Source organism: Pleurodeles waltl, chromosome 1_1 (genome assembly GCF_031143425.1).
Source record: "Pleurodeles waltl isolate 20211129_DDA chromosome 1_1, aPleWal1.hap1.20221129, whole genome shotgun sequence".
NCBI classification, from domain to species: domain Eukaryota; kingdom Metazoa; phylum Chordata; class Amphibia; order Caudata; family Salamandridae; genus Pleurodeles; species Pleurodeles waltl.
This window is the reverse complement of record NC_090436.1, coordinates 981,496,997-981,513,284: the sequence shown is the minus strand read 5'-3', so window position 1 is coordinate 981,513,284 and position 16,288 is coordinate 981,496,997. Positions and strand designations below refer to the sequence as shown.

At 41.7% G+C, this 16,288-nt stretch overlaps 1 protein-coding gene across 3 annotated transcripts in view; it reads right to left on the bottom strand.

Moving 5' to 3' along the window:
• Positions 1 to 16,288, bottom strand: part of HERC3 (HECT and RLD domain containing E3 ubiquitin protein ligase 3) — a 452,060-nt gene that overhangs the window by 353,468 nt on the left and 82,304 nt on the right. For all 3 annotated transcript variants that reach the window (XM_069230256.1, XM_069230257.1, XM_069230258.1), the window contains exon 5: positions 10,179 to 10,255. In XM_069230256.1, the coding sequence (XP_069086357.1) occupies positions 10,179 to 10,255 (77 nt within the window). The remainder of the gene's footprint in view (positions 1 to 10,178; positions 10,256 to 16,288) is intronic.

Below are 16,288 nucleotides of genomic sequence, written 5' to 3'. Positions count from 1 at the left end.
AATTTTTTCCTCCCATCCCCCAAAATGCTCCTGCTTTGCTGCTTGGCTCGTCGTACATTTCCTGGCTCTCCCTGCCAGGCCCGCCGGTCTGTCTACGGTCATTCTGGACTCAGCAGTTGACATGAAGGTGGTGTAAAGAGTAGAAATGTCTACCGGGGGTTTCTTGGAAGACAGTGAATTCTGTCACACCTTCAGCCTTCATTATAAATACTCTGTCTGCCATGCTATTCTCCAATTACCCTAGTATTTCAGGTGTGGGCAGGAGGGAAACTTGAGCAACAGGAAAACGAATGCATTTCAGCAAGCAATGTTGGTGCTTTTAAATAAAGACTGGTTGTTAAAGGGCAACAACAGAAACCACGGCTGATCAGAAAGAGCCTCCCATATTGTTATAACAATTCAATTTCCAGTTTCACTCCACAAGCAAGGCAGGAAAGCACCTCTGCCTGTTGAGAACCAAGTGATAAAAAAAAAGAACAAATTAAATTATTTTAATGTTATGAACGGCCTGGTCTCATGTTAAACGCACAGGACCAGAGACAGAGCTGTGCGCGTTCAATCCCCAATCAGACACAGGTAGTGTGTGAAGGAGACTTGAACACAAAATGTACATCTTGCTCGCAAACGTGTAGTTTATTCGAGTTAAGGCAAATGTAAGGTAACCTCATGCGCGCCCTTGACCAGTGCCAAATAATGATTGTTTCAGTGCTCCAGCAGTCGTCGTTTTGACTGAAAGACCAAGATGCCGAAAATCTGGATTCTGATATTATCACATCGCTCAATTACATTAAAAAAAAAAAATCTCCTTTTTAGGTTATTGCAATCTGTCTGACTGTGAAAGACCTTTGTGGGCTCACAATTTTATTTATTTTTTAAAGTCAGAAGACCACTGGCTAGGAACAGATAAATGGAGTAAAATCCCTGGTATGTGAAAAATATGTGACTTACCACCTCGGTGCATATTTCTATTTAAATGCATAGTGTATCTCTACAAACTAGCCTCGGCAAAAGCCATGGGTAAAAGACATTGTCATTTATTTACAATACCAATAGCTCTAACACTTGAAAATGCAAGACCGACTGCATTGCAAATGCATGTTTTTTCAGGTAGGTACCAAGCTGGAAAGAAGGCTTGTTTCTTGTTTAGGTATCGGTCCCTCCTCTAACTTCACAGTACAGGCAGGGTCGGACTGGGACACAAAATAGGACCGGGCACCAAAATAAAAGTACCCCACATTAGCAAACCAGATAGCTAAAAAACATGGCCCACACTTGCAAATTTGTAAAGACATACCATATGGGTATTTTGCAAGGAATGGGATACTGCATGCGTTTGTGTATGCTGCTGTTAATATCTGTGGTAATATCAGGGGAATCAACAGTAAAATCCGACTCAACAGCCCATAAAACTGGCCCACAAACTGGAAAAAAAGGCTCCGACACTGATCTGTCAGACCAGCCCATCAGGCATTGCCTGATGCCCTATAGGCGGTGCAACCCTGAATACAGACTATCTTTACCTTCAGCCTGAAGCAACTGAAGATCAACATTAACCGTTCAGGAGCTGTTTAACTTTTACCAGAAAGTATGGGAACTGTTTTAATAAAATTTAAAAAGCTTGGAAACGTCGTTCTCAGTAGGTCTAGTCCACTTGAGCCTCTGTACAGGACCCTCAAGAAGAAGCAACATGTGCACCATCTCTCTCAGCTTCCTCGGCAAAGTGTGCTATTGGGAATTAAAGCTCAGACAAGCAAGCTACAACTGAATCAGCATACAATGTTTCTGCTCACTCCTTCTCATACTCTTCCTCCTTCATCTTTCCTTTTTTCCGTCTGTTCCTTCCACTCCCATACCCTGGCCATTCATCTCTGACTCTCGCACACAACTCCTCTTTCTCTCCGTTCTCTTTAATTTGCCCTAGGTATGCTCCTCTACCTTTATTCACTTTATCATTCTCTGCCTCAGTACATGTTTGTATCTCTTTTTTGCTTCTTACTAGGACCCTCTCTCCACATGGGTGACCCTCTTCTCCCTCACCATCCTTTCTTTCTCCACTGGCGGACCCTTGTTCACTTTCCTCTTCTCTTCCTGTCCACTTTCACCATTTCAACCTTTGGTCTCTCCCTCTCCGTATATATTCTTATCTCATCTTTTCTCACTGCACTTCTCTCAATTTCATCCTCTTCCTCCTGCCAATCTTCTTCTCCCCGCCCCGGTTTCTCACACTTTCTCTGCCTTTCATGCACTTTGTTAGCTTTCTCTCCATCTTAGGATGCTCTCCAACGCTGCTCCCAGGAGGTAGGAGCAGCGGGTACAGCTGCTTGCAATACTAATGTTCTCTTAGGACCCTAGTATCCACCTGTCCCTCACCTCTACCTGTTCTCTGAGCTCATCCAATTTAGGACATACACACAAGTTGGATGGAAAAATGAGTCACTCTTTGCAGTAAATACTGAATTTCAGCCTTCTACCAGCCTGGGAGTAACCGTGTGAGCGAGGGTGGAAGAGGGGAGCAAGAGGTCTAAAACTCCCAGCACACTCACACGTACACACTCAAACCTGCATTCTCACACCCAACACCCCCTCACATGCAGTGGTGGTGGGAGAATATAAGTGTGAGAACTGTAAGTATTGCATCATGTGCTGAGCACTCTCAGACCCAATGCTGTCACACCCAGTGCAGTCTCACTGTGAACTCTCCTAAAGCAAAGCATTTTCAGGAACAGAACACTTTAACAACATTAGAGCACTCTGACACCCAACACTCACCACAACATTCCTCTCCAGCATATGCACTTTCTCACACTTAACTCGCTAACTGCACTACTGCTCACATAACACTTTCACAACGGCATTGCTCTCACACCGACCAGTCTCCAAACATCTCAACTCTCTGGTACACAACTTCTCTTGGAAGCAAATAGCTTGTTAAGTCTGATAATAAGTACACCTTCCTAAATAAAAATGTAAACTATACTGCTACTGCCAATGAACTGCTGAAATCTACGTTCAGCAAGAGAGTGCTGCCTCTACCACTATCTTTCAGGAACGAGGGTAGTGTATACCAACCGTTCCAGTCGTTGGATGTCAAATTCTGCTTGGAGTATATATGTTTGCAGTTTTTTATCTATAAATAATCCAGATATAACTTAGGGCCAGATGTAGGTACAAAGCAAATTGCGTCTAGCAATTTGCGAGTGCGAGCGACTCGCAAATTGCAACTCGCAATTTGCTATGCAGAACGGTGTCTCAGACACCGTCTGCGAGTCGCTATTGGGTCGCAAAGACCCACCTCATTAATATTAATGAGGTGGGTCGCAAATTGCGGCCCCATAGCGACTCAGGGCACTCACTGACATGGAGGCCTGCTGTAGTCAGCAGACCTCCATGTCCGTGACTGCTTGTAAATAAAGCAGTTTTTTTTTTCAAGTGTAGCCCGTTTTCCTTAAAGGAAAACGAGCTGCACTTAAAAAACAATCTGAAACCTTTTGTTTTGGAACTTTTTCAGGGCAGGTAGTGGTCCATTGGACCACTACCTGCCCTGAAAAAATATTTTGGGGTCCATTCACAAAGGGGAAGGGGTCCCCTTCCAATTTGCGAGTGGGTTACCATCCACTTCAAGTGGATGGTAACTGCGACTCCATTTGCGACCGCGTACACGGTCGCAAATGGAATTGCATACCACTGCGAGTCGCAAATAGGAAGGGAACACCCCTTCCTATTTGTGAGTCGGAAATGCATTTTGCGAGTCAGTCCCGACTTGCAAAATGCATTTCTGCATAGGAAACTCCGGTTTGCGACTCGTAAACGGCAATTTTTGCCGTTTGCGAGTCGCAAATTGGTTCCTACATCTGGCCCTAAATGTTTGCTCAATACTCTTTACTGTTAATAAAAATAAAAAAAAAATAAAGGCCAAGAACATAAACCTAGACTTCCCCGTGTGTCGGTTCACTATTTTAGAACTGCATGACCTCCTCAGATGTCGTACAACTGATCCCTTTTCCTGAATTTTGAGCTTTGTGCTGAATTTTTACAGTCATTGACAAACATTTGCCTTCTTGTAAGGTGGTCACACTAGCCTAGGTGCCTGCACAATCATTCTGCTACCAAAAACGTGTTTTGGGATACATGTTTTTCTATTTTTTAATGCGTAATAGGGTTGTAATACAGAGGCTTTTAACTGGTGAAATGATAGAAACGGGCAAACCTTTTTGCACCATTTTGTAGCTTGTTCAATAAGAAATTAAGCGAACAGTGTTTGTAGGAGTGTAAACGCAGCACAAACAGATGTAATTTCTGCTGGCATCAAAGTGATAAAAATACCCTTTCTTGACTGTTTAAAAGTGAAAGATTGGACTATCTTTAATAGAACCTCAGATGGTTGGTTTTCTTGAAAATAGAAAAAATAATGCAAACTGAGTTTTCTCTATTCTTTTTAAAGGGATTGTTCATGGACTACGGTTTGTTAGACTGCAACGCAAAAAAATATGCTTTACAAGAAAACTTACCACGTGGTCAGAGCAGCTAGTAAGTGTGTGCATTAGTTCCCAAGTACATGGTGTTTCACACAAAGAAAATTCTGGTCCATGTGTTTATTCCCCATTCAGCGTCTTTAACTCTTAATTGCACTGTACTGGTGCAGTGTTAGTACACTGTAACAAACTTTACATGCAGAGTTTCCACCCCTCCAGTACGGTGCAACTCGTACTCAGGGCCAAAGTGTCAATATGACTTTCTGCCCACTTTCACTCTAAGATCCTTCGGTGGTTTCAGACTGATGGGTTCTTATTTGAAGTGCAGATGTACCCCAGAAGACAGATGGTCGTTTTAGCAGTACCTTACAGCAATGCAGATTAATTTTGAGTATTCTGATTGGAGTGACAGAAATGCAAGCAGGTAAGAAAGCACATGTGGAATCTACAGAAATAAAGTTCTTGTCAAAGCCTGCAGGAAACACGTTAGACAGTTTTAGGCCGAGGCATTCGCTTTGTTGGGTTTGAGTTTAAGGAAAAAATGTTTACCCAAAGAGAAAGAGCAGCACAGCGGGGTTTGCTTAAAATGTCACTGTATCAGGCTCTAAGGCGAGTTGAGGGCTTTACTTTCACACGTTAATGTTTGTGAGGACTAAATCTACCAAGGCACAAGTCGTGGCGACGCGGGTTTTCGAAGTCCCACCACCATTTTAAAGGGTGGACTGCACTCCCCTTAGCCCGAGGCCATGGTAAGCTGAGAGGTGTTTGTTTTGTCACCTCGTGACTCTCCACGCGCCTGGCATCACCCATATGGTATACACTTGTAATGACAGCCCGGGGCATTTACATCCACTGGCAGCTTTCTCTTTCTGTGCTAACAGGCCAGCAAGAAGTTATATTTGGATATTTTACCTGCAACCCCCTTAACATTTTCTCGGCTTAAAGAGGTGCTAATGCTGAAAAGAAACAAGTGCTTAACCTTTTTTTAAAATATACACCTGGCACATTTTATCCTGAAAACCACGGTTAAAAAGTAATTGCGAAGTCCCACACACTGTTTAAAAATCTTGCCTTTTCCAGCCATTTGTAAACTCAATGAGCACTTAGGGTGTATGTACAGACGTGAGCCCCATGCTGCCTGTGCCACTAGAATCAAGCTATACCTGGCTGGTGAGCCCACAATTAGGGCAAAACTGGTACCAAGTTGCTTGTGTTTTGGTACACGGAGGACCTGCCCTGCCAGTTTAGGATGGGCTGATCCCATTAGAACAGCATCAAGGCTGATTTGCATATGGCGGTGGCTTGGTGGGCAAAAAACGATTAATTGAAATGCAGCCAGAGCAATCAGCAGTTGCTAAGATTAATTAAAGCATTTCATCCATCGTGTGTTTTTTTGATGCCCTAAAAATAACGATTATGCATAGACATGGGTCCCGTGTTTACTGTGTCACTGGAACCAAGCTATACCTGGCTGATGAGCCCTTAGTAAGAGCAAAACTGGTCCTGGGTTCTTGTCTTCCAGTTCAGGGAGGACCTGGCCTGGAAATTCAGACTAGATTGTTCTCATTGGAGCAGGGTCAAGGCTGATTTGGATATGGCTGAACCCAAACTGAGGTTGCAGGGTGGGTGGAAAACAATGGATTTGGATGCAGCCTGAGCAATCACGAGTGGCTGAGATTAATTCAAGTATTCCATCCATCACTTTGTTTTTCATGCGCCAACTTTCTAAAAGTGGCATTTCAGGAATTGCATCTTACAATTTTACTTTACCACTAAAGAGTGGTATAAAGTACAATTAATTTGAGCATAATCAGCATATCTGCTCCCAATCCAAAATTATCAAGTATGAAATGTAATAAGGTAAACCAGTGTTAGTCAATGGGAGGGATAGGTCTTGCAACAATGAAAAACAACTTTTGGAATTTTCACTGCCAGGTCATGTGAAACTTAAACACACAGCCTACATTTTAAATACAATACACCCTGCCCTGTGAGCTATAAGGGCCTACCTTAGGGGTGAATTATAAGTATGAAAAAGGAAGGTTTAAGCCTTCCAAGAGTCATGTTTAGCCAGGTCCAAATGGCAGTTTAAAACTGCACTACAGGCTGAGAGGCAGGCCTGCAAAATGTTTTAAAAGGCTAATTTATTGGGTGGCACAATCAGGGCCGCAGGTCCACTTTTAGCATTTCATTTACAGACCTTGTGTACATATAGTACCGTTTACTAGGGACTTACAAGTGAATGAAATGTGTCAATTAGGTGTTGTACAATTCTATCGTGTTTTGGGCGAGAGCACAAGCACTTTAGCACTAGTTAGCAGCAGTAAACAAAAATTAATTCAGCAAGACATTTTTTTTTTTAACTTTAGCAAGCAGTTTCCCCTCGAGCTTGGTGTGCTTTTGGACATGACAGGGATATGCCCAATTGCCTAAGCACTTACTTGTAGCCTTAGGTAGATGTGCTATTGTTCAAATGTTACAAGGAGTGTACATATGCACCAATTCTTTATTTGCCCTTAAAGCTCCTAGCTCTTTCTGTGCTTCACCATTTATTAAGGACAGAAGGCATTAATGGAAAGTTGCACAGACACTTTACTGCAGACCATGGTAATACTGTCACTGTTAACAAATGCTGTTTTCTCTGACTGTTCTGTGTGTGTATACGCATAGTCTGCTTTCTGCAGATGCAGTATTCTTGTTTGAATGTTTAATGTTTAAACAAATACACCAATTATCACCTTAAATTATGAAATTCTTTGCTACGCAAGGCTTTTTCTGTATTGAGCATTTGCTCTGATCGTTAGTCTCATTCTGTGATCCATGTGTTTATGGCCACTTGCAGGTGCTCTTTCTGGTAGGTAGGTCATGGTAGTAAAGAGGAAGCTAATAAGCATAATGTATTTATTTATATGCGTGCTCTGTATATATAATTGTCTGCTTTCTGCAGCTGTAGTGTAATTGTTTAAATATTAAAAGCAGTGCAATAATAGATTATCAGAAACGTAATCACTGCTACCACTATCACACACCACTTTTAGTACCACCATCACTATTATCCCAACAGCCAACAATATCACCGTTACCAGGCACTATCATACTGCTACCATCACTAGCATCACCACTATTAGAAACAAAATTAACACCACTACTATCAGCACCGTCACCACCACTACTGTCACTTCAACCACCACTACCATCAGCACCAGCCTCTCCAGGCATATTGGCTTTGACAATGATTGCTAGCTACAATTGTGTATTGAATTTCTCGTTCATGTGGTTTACTTTCACTTTTGAGGGTTTTGGTTGAAGTGCGTTTTATATTTGGCCACTCGAAGCCTCCTACTATTTAACACTAGTTACATGACCGAATTTCTATCTGTTCTACCCTCTCTTTCCTTTCTCCAAGAACGTAAACATTAAGGGCAAAGAGGTGATAGGTGTCTTCCCGAGGTACTTCCCTGTTTGGGCCTGCTAAGTCAGGGACAAGCGCCATGGCCTAAAACTCTGTCCCTTTTGCTAGTCAACCTCCCCTAAACTTCCTCCTATACCAGTTAAACAATAGTAGGGATAAGAAGCAAGTGGGAGCTAAAAGACCATGTAAGATGAAAACAAGATACTGCAGACAATTGGTGGGAGTCAAGCGTATTAACGGATTTCATTAAGCAAGTGCTGAATACAGGTTCATGGTGGACAATAAAGAGGAGATGTGCATCAAGGAGGGAAGTGGTGCTGGAATAGGAATGCTATTTCACTAGACACCATGCTTACATAAAGATAAAAGTTTGGCAAAACACAGTAGGAGCACTATCTGTGAACTTCGAGCACAACAAGCAAAACACACTCCCATGCCCGAAAGACTGATGGCCTTCTACTCGACCATATAAAAATGTTTTCGGCCTCACAAGGAGTAGAAAAGAGCTGTGGGAATGCCAATATAGTATAATACAATACAGTCTAGCTCTCATTTCTTGCAATATTGTCCTGGCTAATTAATAACTACAATAATGTTTTTTTTTTTTTTTTTTTAGGTCTCAGAGACAGCCCATATGCTGTCGCTCACAAGACATATTGTTAGCTTACAGGGGGCTCAGAGCCCACCAACTGCTTACCATTGGTTGGCATCATCATGGCTCTCATTTCCTTGCTTCTCATTGGTCAGTGCAGGCCGGCTTTACCTCCTTTTTGTGTGTTCGGCCATCCCCTGAAGCATGGCCAAAATATTTCTTCTTTACTCAGGGTCCATCCACTGCTTGCGCTATTGGAGTTTCTTTTTTTGCTTTAGTTACAGCACTCCATACGACTGCATGTGTTCGCAGGCCCTCTATCTCCCTCCCATTCCACTCCGTGTTGTAGCTTGTTCCCTTCCGGCTCTAGTTGTTGCTAGTCTCCTCCTACACCACATTGTTGCTTGCCTGAATTGCTTCTTCCCCCTCCCACTCTCCTGCCTTGCGCTGCTGCTTGCCACAGATGTTTCTTGCTCCCGGTGTTGCTTGCCTTCTCCTACCCACATTGATGCTTACTCAAGTTGCTGATTCCACACTGGCTGCTGTGTGGCATAAGTCCAAAAAAAAAAAAAATAAGAAAGAAAGAAAAAGAAAAGGTAATCCGCAGCTGTGTCTGTTTTTTTCTTTTTTTTGTATTGCTGCTGTGAGGGACATGCAGGAGGCACCCCTGAGCAGCCGTGCTGCTGTGCAACATGGTAACATGGCTAAAAGCATCGACAAAGGCAATAGCTAACATAGGTAAGAACTACTGGGTTTGCAAATGCTGGTTTATAGAAGGTTCTACACAAGACATGTACCATTTCTAAGCACTGTGAACAGCTTTTATTATGATTCCCATTTTAACAGTAACCTCAGAAGGATGAAAGTCTGAGTTGACCTGACTTAAATTCAAGTATGTGTATGAACAATCAGAAACGTAAACTACAAATAACAATTCACTGAACTATTTGCTGGGTAACCTGGAGTAAATAGCAATATACTGAAAACTGTAGTTTCCTATCACGTCATCAAGCCACTGTAGTTGCTAGGACCCATCAAAAGAACATAATTTCAGTCCCTCACCTGCACTTTATTGTGAAACTATACCTCACCCAAGAATCAAGATTTATGCTGGAGAAGTGGCTATGCAAATGTTCTGAGAAATGCCCACTATTCAGCTTTAGCAATTCCCAAGAGAAACTTGAACTAGGTTCATTATCTTAAGAGAGTTTTAGTTTGCCAGTCAAAGCCATACAGCTCTCAAGGATGTTGAAAGATCACAAACAATCAGTGTTGTGCTGTTGAAGAGCTTCGAGTTTGATGGCACTCCAAGGACTGATACTACCCCAAAACCTAAATGCCAAGCTCTTTTTTGTACTTTAATGCCCCCCCACAACTCCAATGACAAAGGGATGTGTATTGTACTGATTGCCAACAGGGACTCTTGTATGCCATTACCACGGTATTCGCCTACTTATTACTTGCCACATTACTGAAGTTGTTAGGCATCAACGGCTGCAGAAAAGAGTTCATTATCAGTCCACCCCAGGGTGGGAATCGCATGATACTAATAAGCAAAGAAATACAAACTAGCAGTGTATATAATAGACTATGTAATAGTCTGTGGGGCAACACCTTCACATTCCACCTGTCACGAGTAATCCTGAAAAGAGAACGTACATGGAAGTTGGCATAAAATGTAGGAGTTAAAAATAAATATTACCATCTGCAAGGGCCAAGCAATGCCAGCTGCCACAGGAAACCTGGAGTATCTTCTGTTGGTTCAGCTTCCTTATAAATCTACAGCAGAAACGAAAAAAAAGAAACATCACTCTAGCTGTAGTGTCATAGCGAACTAAGGTACTACACACGCTGAAACTACATGTGTAATAACTGGGTGTGTGACTTTTTGTCAACCAATATGGTTTTGGAAAATTGGGGTAATCCTTGCTGCTGATGCAAACTCTGCACCAACAAGTTAGAGGTCCAACTGCACGAAACAAGGACCTTTGATGGAAGGATAATCGCTGAACCAGCACACAAATAGTGAGAGATGCTCAACACAGCAGATTTCGATCACACTGATACCCTTATTCAGTCAGGCTACGTTTTAAGTGAAGAAAAGAAGCCCAAAATGGTGGCTGATTACATACAGACAATAATATATAAAAAAAACAAAATAATAAAAATGTGATACAGTTTGACTAATGGCCATTACCATTTCTGGAGGAAGAAATACTTTCTTCAGGCTGAAATCAAGAATTGCCCCTATGAACGGAATCCAATGATAAAAGGAGATGTTGAGTTAGTTAACTAAGAACCCAAACCTGCCCAGGGTCCTATGAATCAGAGTTAAGCTGAACTCTGCTTCATCCCTTAATGCTGCATGAATGAGACGATCGTCCAAGTATGGGCAGCAGCGGGTCTTCCGTTGGTTCAGAAAAGCTGTAAGTAAGTCCAGGACTTTGGTAAAAACTCTCAAGGCAGCCCTTGAGTATGGCAACATCAGGAGGCAGTACTGCACGTTTCTCCATGTAAAATGACACATATGTGGAAACAGGCATCATAAAGATCTACTGAACAGAGGAAGTCATTGTATAGGGCAGCTATCTGCGTTGTGGTCAAAGTCAGCACACCGAACTTCTGCAGGGGGAATAACTAGATTAGAGTGCAAAGATCTGAGATTAGAAATAACTCTCCTCCCATTTTTCTTTACAGGGGTATAGTGGGGCCCCTTTCAAGGTTGGGACTGGAGTGATTGCTCCGAGGTGCAGGAGTATCGCTAACTTCTGCAAAAGTCACTATTGCATCAATGGGTGATTTGAAGGAAATATTGGCACTTCCGGTCACCTTATTTCCAGTTTATTCTACCATCTGTGGTCCGTTTTCAGATGATGCACTTATCAGGGAAAAACACCCCAAATCCCTGTACATTAACAACACTAATCATTGATAGCATCTTATATACAGTAAGGCACACAGCCCACCATTGTCCATTTTTTTTTTTTAATAGTCTTTATGATTTATTTACAATTTCCGCTTCACTCCAGGGTTTCAGTGGTTCACATCAGATTAACAATTTTGGCTTGTATTCCAGCCCACATCAAAGTAACTGCTTCAATTCAGATTCCTGCATACACATGTGAAACAAGAAATCAACAGTTTCCAACAGTAATAGCGATATATACGAAGGAGGGCAGAGGAATAGATTAATGATATCAGACTTGGGGGAATAACACAAAGAATTCGTACGTACAAACGTAGTCCCACATTAGATTCCAATAGAGAAGAGAGGATGGCAAAATGAGCCTGGGATATAGTCCGTCTTCTATTTATATGGACCAGGCTAGCATGAAAACCCGAAGAATTTGTATATACAAACGATCTAGATATGGACCTACTGATGCAATGGGATAAAGAATTGACATCGAATGCTATGAGATTGATGGAGATTCTCATAGAAAAAACGACAGGAAGGTTTCGAAATTACAAGCAGAGATAATAATATTAGAGAAAGAAATCACAGATTCAGGCCTAGTGGAAACCATAGATAAGAACTATAAAATATTGAATGAAATATTATCTAGACATCAGGAAAGGAAAGCAAGGAAATTAAAAAGATGAGGGGGGTTATCAAAATGGGAGGGTATTTAAGTTTGCAAGGAAATATGATCATTTAGTAAAGGGGGGCATTACTGAGGCACATATAATAATTTCAATGGACCAGACTAGGAGAATAACACAAAGAATTTGTATATACAAACACAGTCCTACTTCAGTTTCTAATAGAGAGTGAGGTTGGAAGAATGAGCCTGGAGTACAGTCGAGTTCCATTTCTATGTAGCGAAGGTTATAAAGAAGATGGAGAGCGGACGACCACTATGTAAACGGAAGGAAGTGTACTCGCTACAAAGACGGAGAAGAAATACAGGCAAGTGGGCAGACGAGGGTATAAATGTGGATAAAAGTGGGAGTTTCACATATAGCGAAATTATGATTAGGGAATAGCAGAGACATGAGCTGAAACTACAAAGGGGACAACGGAGGCAGAGACTGGAACGTAACATGAGAGCGGTTTACAAGTAATGAAGCACCCGGGTGGTGGGGTCTGCATACAGTGAAGTTTGTATCGAGGAGCGGCAGGGACATGAGACGAGGTTTATATAGAGGGATGGAGAAAGCAAGAAATGCTTTGAGAATTTATACACGGTTAGGATGCGATTTACGGTTAAGAAAAGTAAATTTAGCTGATATAGTATATAATACAATACGGCTGGGATAGAATTTGTAAATGATCTCCATATAAGAATGTTGGAATAAAGGCCACATTACAGGTAGAATTTGAAACTGAATGAGGTACTGAATGGATTATGGATAGGTTCTAAGATATGCACAAGGGGAGGAATATTAGAATACGACTATTATTTGCGAGGGAAGGGACAGGATGGGGATGTAGATGAACATAAGGAAAGCTGACTCTACTAATGGATTATTTTCATAGAACCCGGATATGAGGGGAGAATACGCATAAGTTATATGGAGACTCAATGAGAATCTGAAAAGCAATACGATATATTGATTAAGGAAATAAGAATGGAAAAAGAACAACAATTCGATGTGTAGAGAACAATTAATCTGCAGGTACCTCCTATGGGTGATGATCTTAGTGTATTCAAACTGTCACAATACGGGGTAATATGGTAGGGTTTCACATGTTTTTGCATGCACACGATTGAATATTTTAGATACCACTCATAAGATTTATGTTAAGAAGAATTTAAAGATATTTGGCTATAAATGTATACTCATCACTTTTCAGATTCATTATGTGGTTTCTGTTGTACATAGCACACGGACTTGTAGAATGGAATAATGTGGTGTTATTTTATTAAGGTTCCCACTAGTTCACAAAGGAGGGGAGCAATAGATAAAAGATGATTTTTTACATGAAATAGAATGTATACTATACCATATACTTATGTAATCGCAGCCCTGATGAAGTCACTGGGTGATTTCCTGGACGAAACGCGTGTTGGCAGGAATCTGAATTGAAGCAGTTACTTTGATGTGGGCTGGCATAATAATCTGATGTGAAGTACTGAAACCCTGGAGTGAAGAGAAATTTGGAAATAAATCATAAAGACTATAAAAAAATTGGAGAATGGTGGGATGTGTGCCTTACTGTATATATCTTCTTCAAATGTCTTTGGGATACTGACTGAGACACAGGTTGTCTGGGTGGAGGTGGCTGAGGGAGCTGTAAAGTATACTAGTATCCCTCACAGGTAGGAAGAGGGCCTCTTGAGATTGTCCTGAGGAAACTAGCTGGTCCCCAGAAAAGCTCTTCCCTCGGACAGACCTCCTCTTTGACTGCTGGTTTCCAGAGAAAGAGAAAGCTCCATCCCAGAGCTTGGAGTGAAAGGCTCTCTGAGCCTTGAGTGACTTGAAGGGAGATATTTTATTTAGTACTGCAAGGATGCAATTCAGTGATCTGGCTGTGACCGTACACATCTTGTATTGCTGGGGGGAATCATCTGGTGGGGATAAAAATACTTTTCCCACTGAAAAGGCATTCAATGACTTTCTCCTTGGCCCCATGTTTAAAATAGAATAACTTAAGCCATTATTGCCAGAGCAAAGACAGAATGGACAGACCAGACTTCCTAGTTCTGGCAGCCGTATCAATGAGGTTCTGGGACATCAGTTGTGTTTGGTCTGTCGATTCCTTTCCTATACTGAGTTTCAATGTCTATTCATCCGGCGCATACTCTAGGATACCATGATGGAAATGATGGAAACTTAGCCCCCAGAGAAACTACCAGACAGGTACAGTATTTTGTAGAGGTTGTCTTGCTATTTATGAAAGCTAGGATCAACCCATGTGAATGACCTAGGGGGCTCGCATGGAAAAAGACAGTAGTGTCTTTGAGAGCACCTTACTGCTTGCCCAAAGACTTTAATGTTGCAGGTTCAGAGAAAGTCTTCCTCTAAATCTCCTGAACCTGTTGGAGGACTTGTGGCTAAGTGATCATAGCATGCTTTTGTGGAGAAGTTACTACTTCCACTGATGCAATGATGCCCTCAGTCTTTGGCAGCGGTATTAAGTCTTGAAAGGCCATGGGCAGGGTCATTTTGCCTCAGAGTGTAGGTCCTGTGGTCAACAGTACCTGTCGCTGAGTCAATGACCAGGTTGCTGTTCAGCTCATCCAAGTGAGCGATCAAGTCAGGAGGAGGACTGGAACAGAGATTTAAAGGGCATCACCTATCCCTGAATGTTAATCTGTTTTACTTAGGACCAGCAGTCTTGCAGCAGGGATGGAGGGCGCAGCTCCCCAGTGGACAGGAGCTGGAAGCTCAGGCAGGTTCCTTACCCTTTGCTTTTGAACTGAACACATCCAAATAGTCTGAGCTTCGAACTGGGAAGAGCATGAAACCAAAGCATGCAATAGGTTTTGAGGAGAGCTAGAAGGGTTTGGTAATTCCTGGTCAGATGCTTGCGATCAAAGGTTGAGATAAGTTTAACCTTTATGGCTTCGAGTCCCCTCCCATGTTGTGGAGGGGTAAGTCTAAAGAGTTCAAAGTAAACGAAATTCAGAGAAGACAGGGCGGTGGTAAAGGAAAACACTGCCTATATTATGTGGCTCGGTTAGAGAGACAGGCACCAAGACCTGGATCAGCAGAGATGGTGGTGCAACACCTCTGGGCATGGAAATCTTAAATTAAAACAGAATGAAGTTTGATGTCCACAGATGCTAGCTTGGGTAATTGGTAGAGCAGGGACCCATAACAAAACAATTTGCTGACTCTGAGGAAAGTAGATTCCAATCTATATTGTTTTGTGATAAAAAAAAAAGGAGCTTGAAAAGTGTCTATCCACAGGGAGAAAGAGTCATGCTGTGAATGACCAAAGAATATGCTTGGCATTGCAAAAAAATAAATAATGAAATAAATAAATACATAAGTAGCATGGGTGGGGGAGAGAAGGAAAAACAGTAAAAATGATGATATTAAACATGGAAAATAATGTACAATGAAGGATCATCAATAATAAAAATAAAAAAAAGTCACACACTTCTGTTTGAACGTCCAGCAGCTATAAACAGGTGCTACAAACCACATCTGCTTTTGCTGCAATATGCTGGGGCGGCCTGGTGAGCAAAAACATGATTAATTGAACCCGGTTTTGTGACTGGGGTGAATTTGTGTATGTCCACTAAAACCTGGGTGGCAAAGTGCTTCCTGAAACCTACCACTCACTCCAGCTTAGACAATTAGCATTAGCGTCAACATAAAAAGTCTAGAGGTTATTTATTATCTATATGAAAATTACCCTTGATGGTCATGTCTATGCAAAGGTTAAGATTTCCTACCACTACCTGTAAATATTCAGTAAGATCATTTCTTTCATCCCCCAAGCCCGTGGGTGGTGCCCAGCAGTATTTTCAATCAACATCAACTACACAGTCTATTCTATTAAAGATAACTCAGTCTGCCACGACTTTTTGAAATAGCAAATATCCAGACTCCAAGAAATGCAGTACACGCAGCTGGGGGAAAAAAACCTGGGATCCATTTTGATCACAAAATCACTAGAATGGATTGTCATCTGGGCCAGTGTCACCAATAAGTCCCTTTGCCTCACACACATATATGCATCCTCTGAAGGCACACTAAATACATAAACCATTAACTACACTTCTGCTTTTACAGCAATAACTGCAGATATGGAACACACTTCTTAATAACCATCTTCAACAAAACCAACAACCAAGTGGTATGAAAAAAAAAAATATGAAAACGTATTTTTTTTTTTTTTTTTAGTCTGTCCATTTT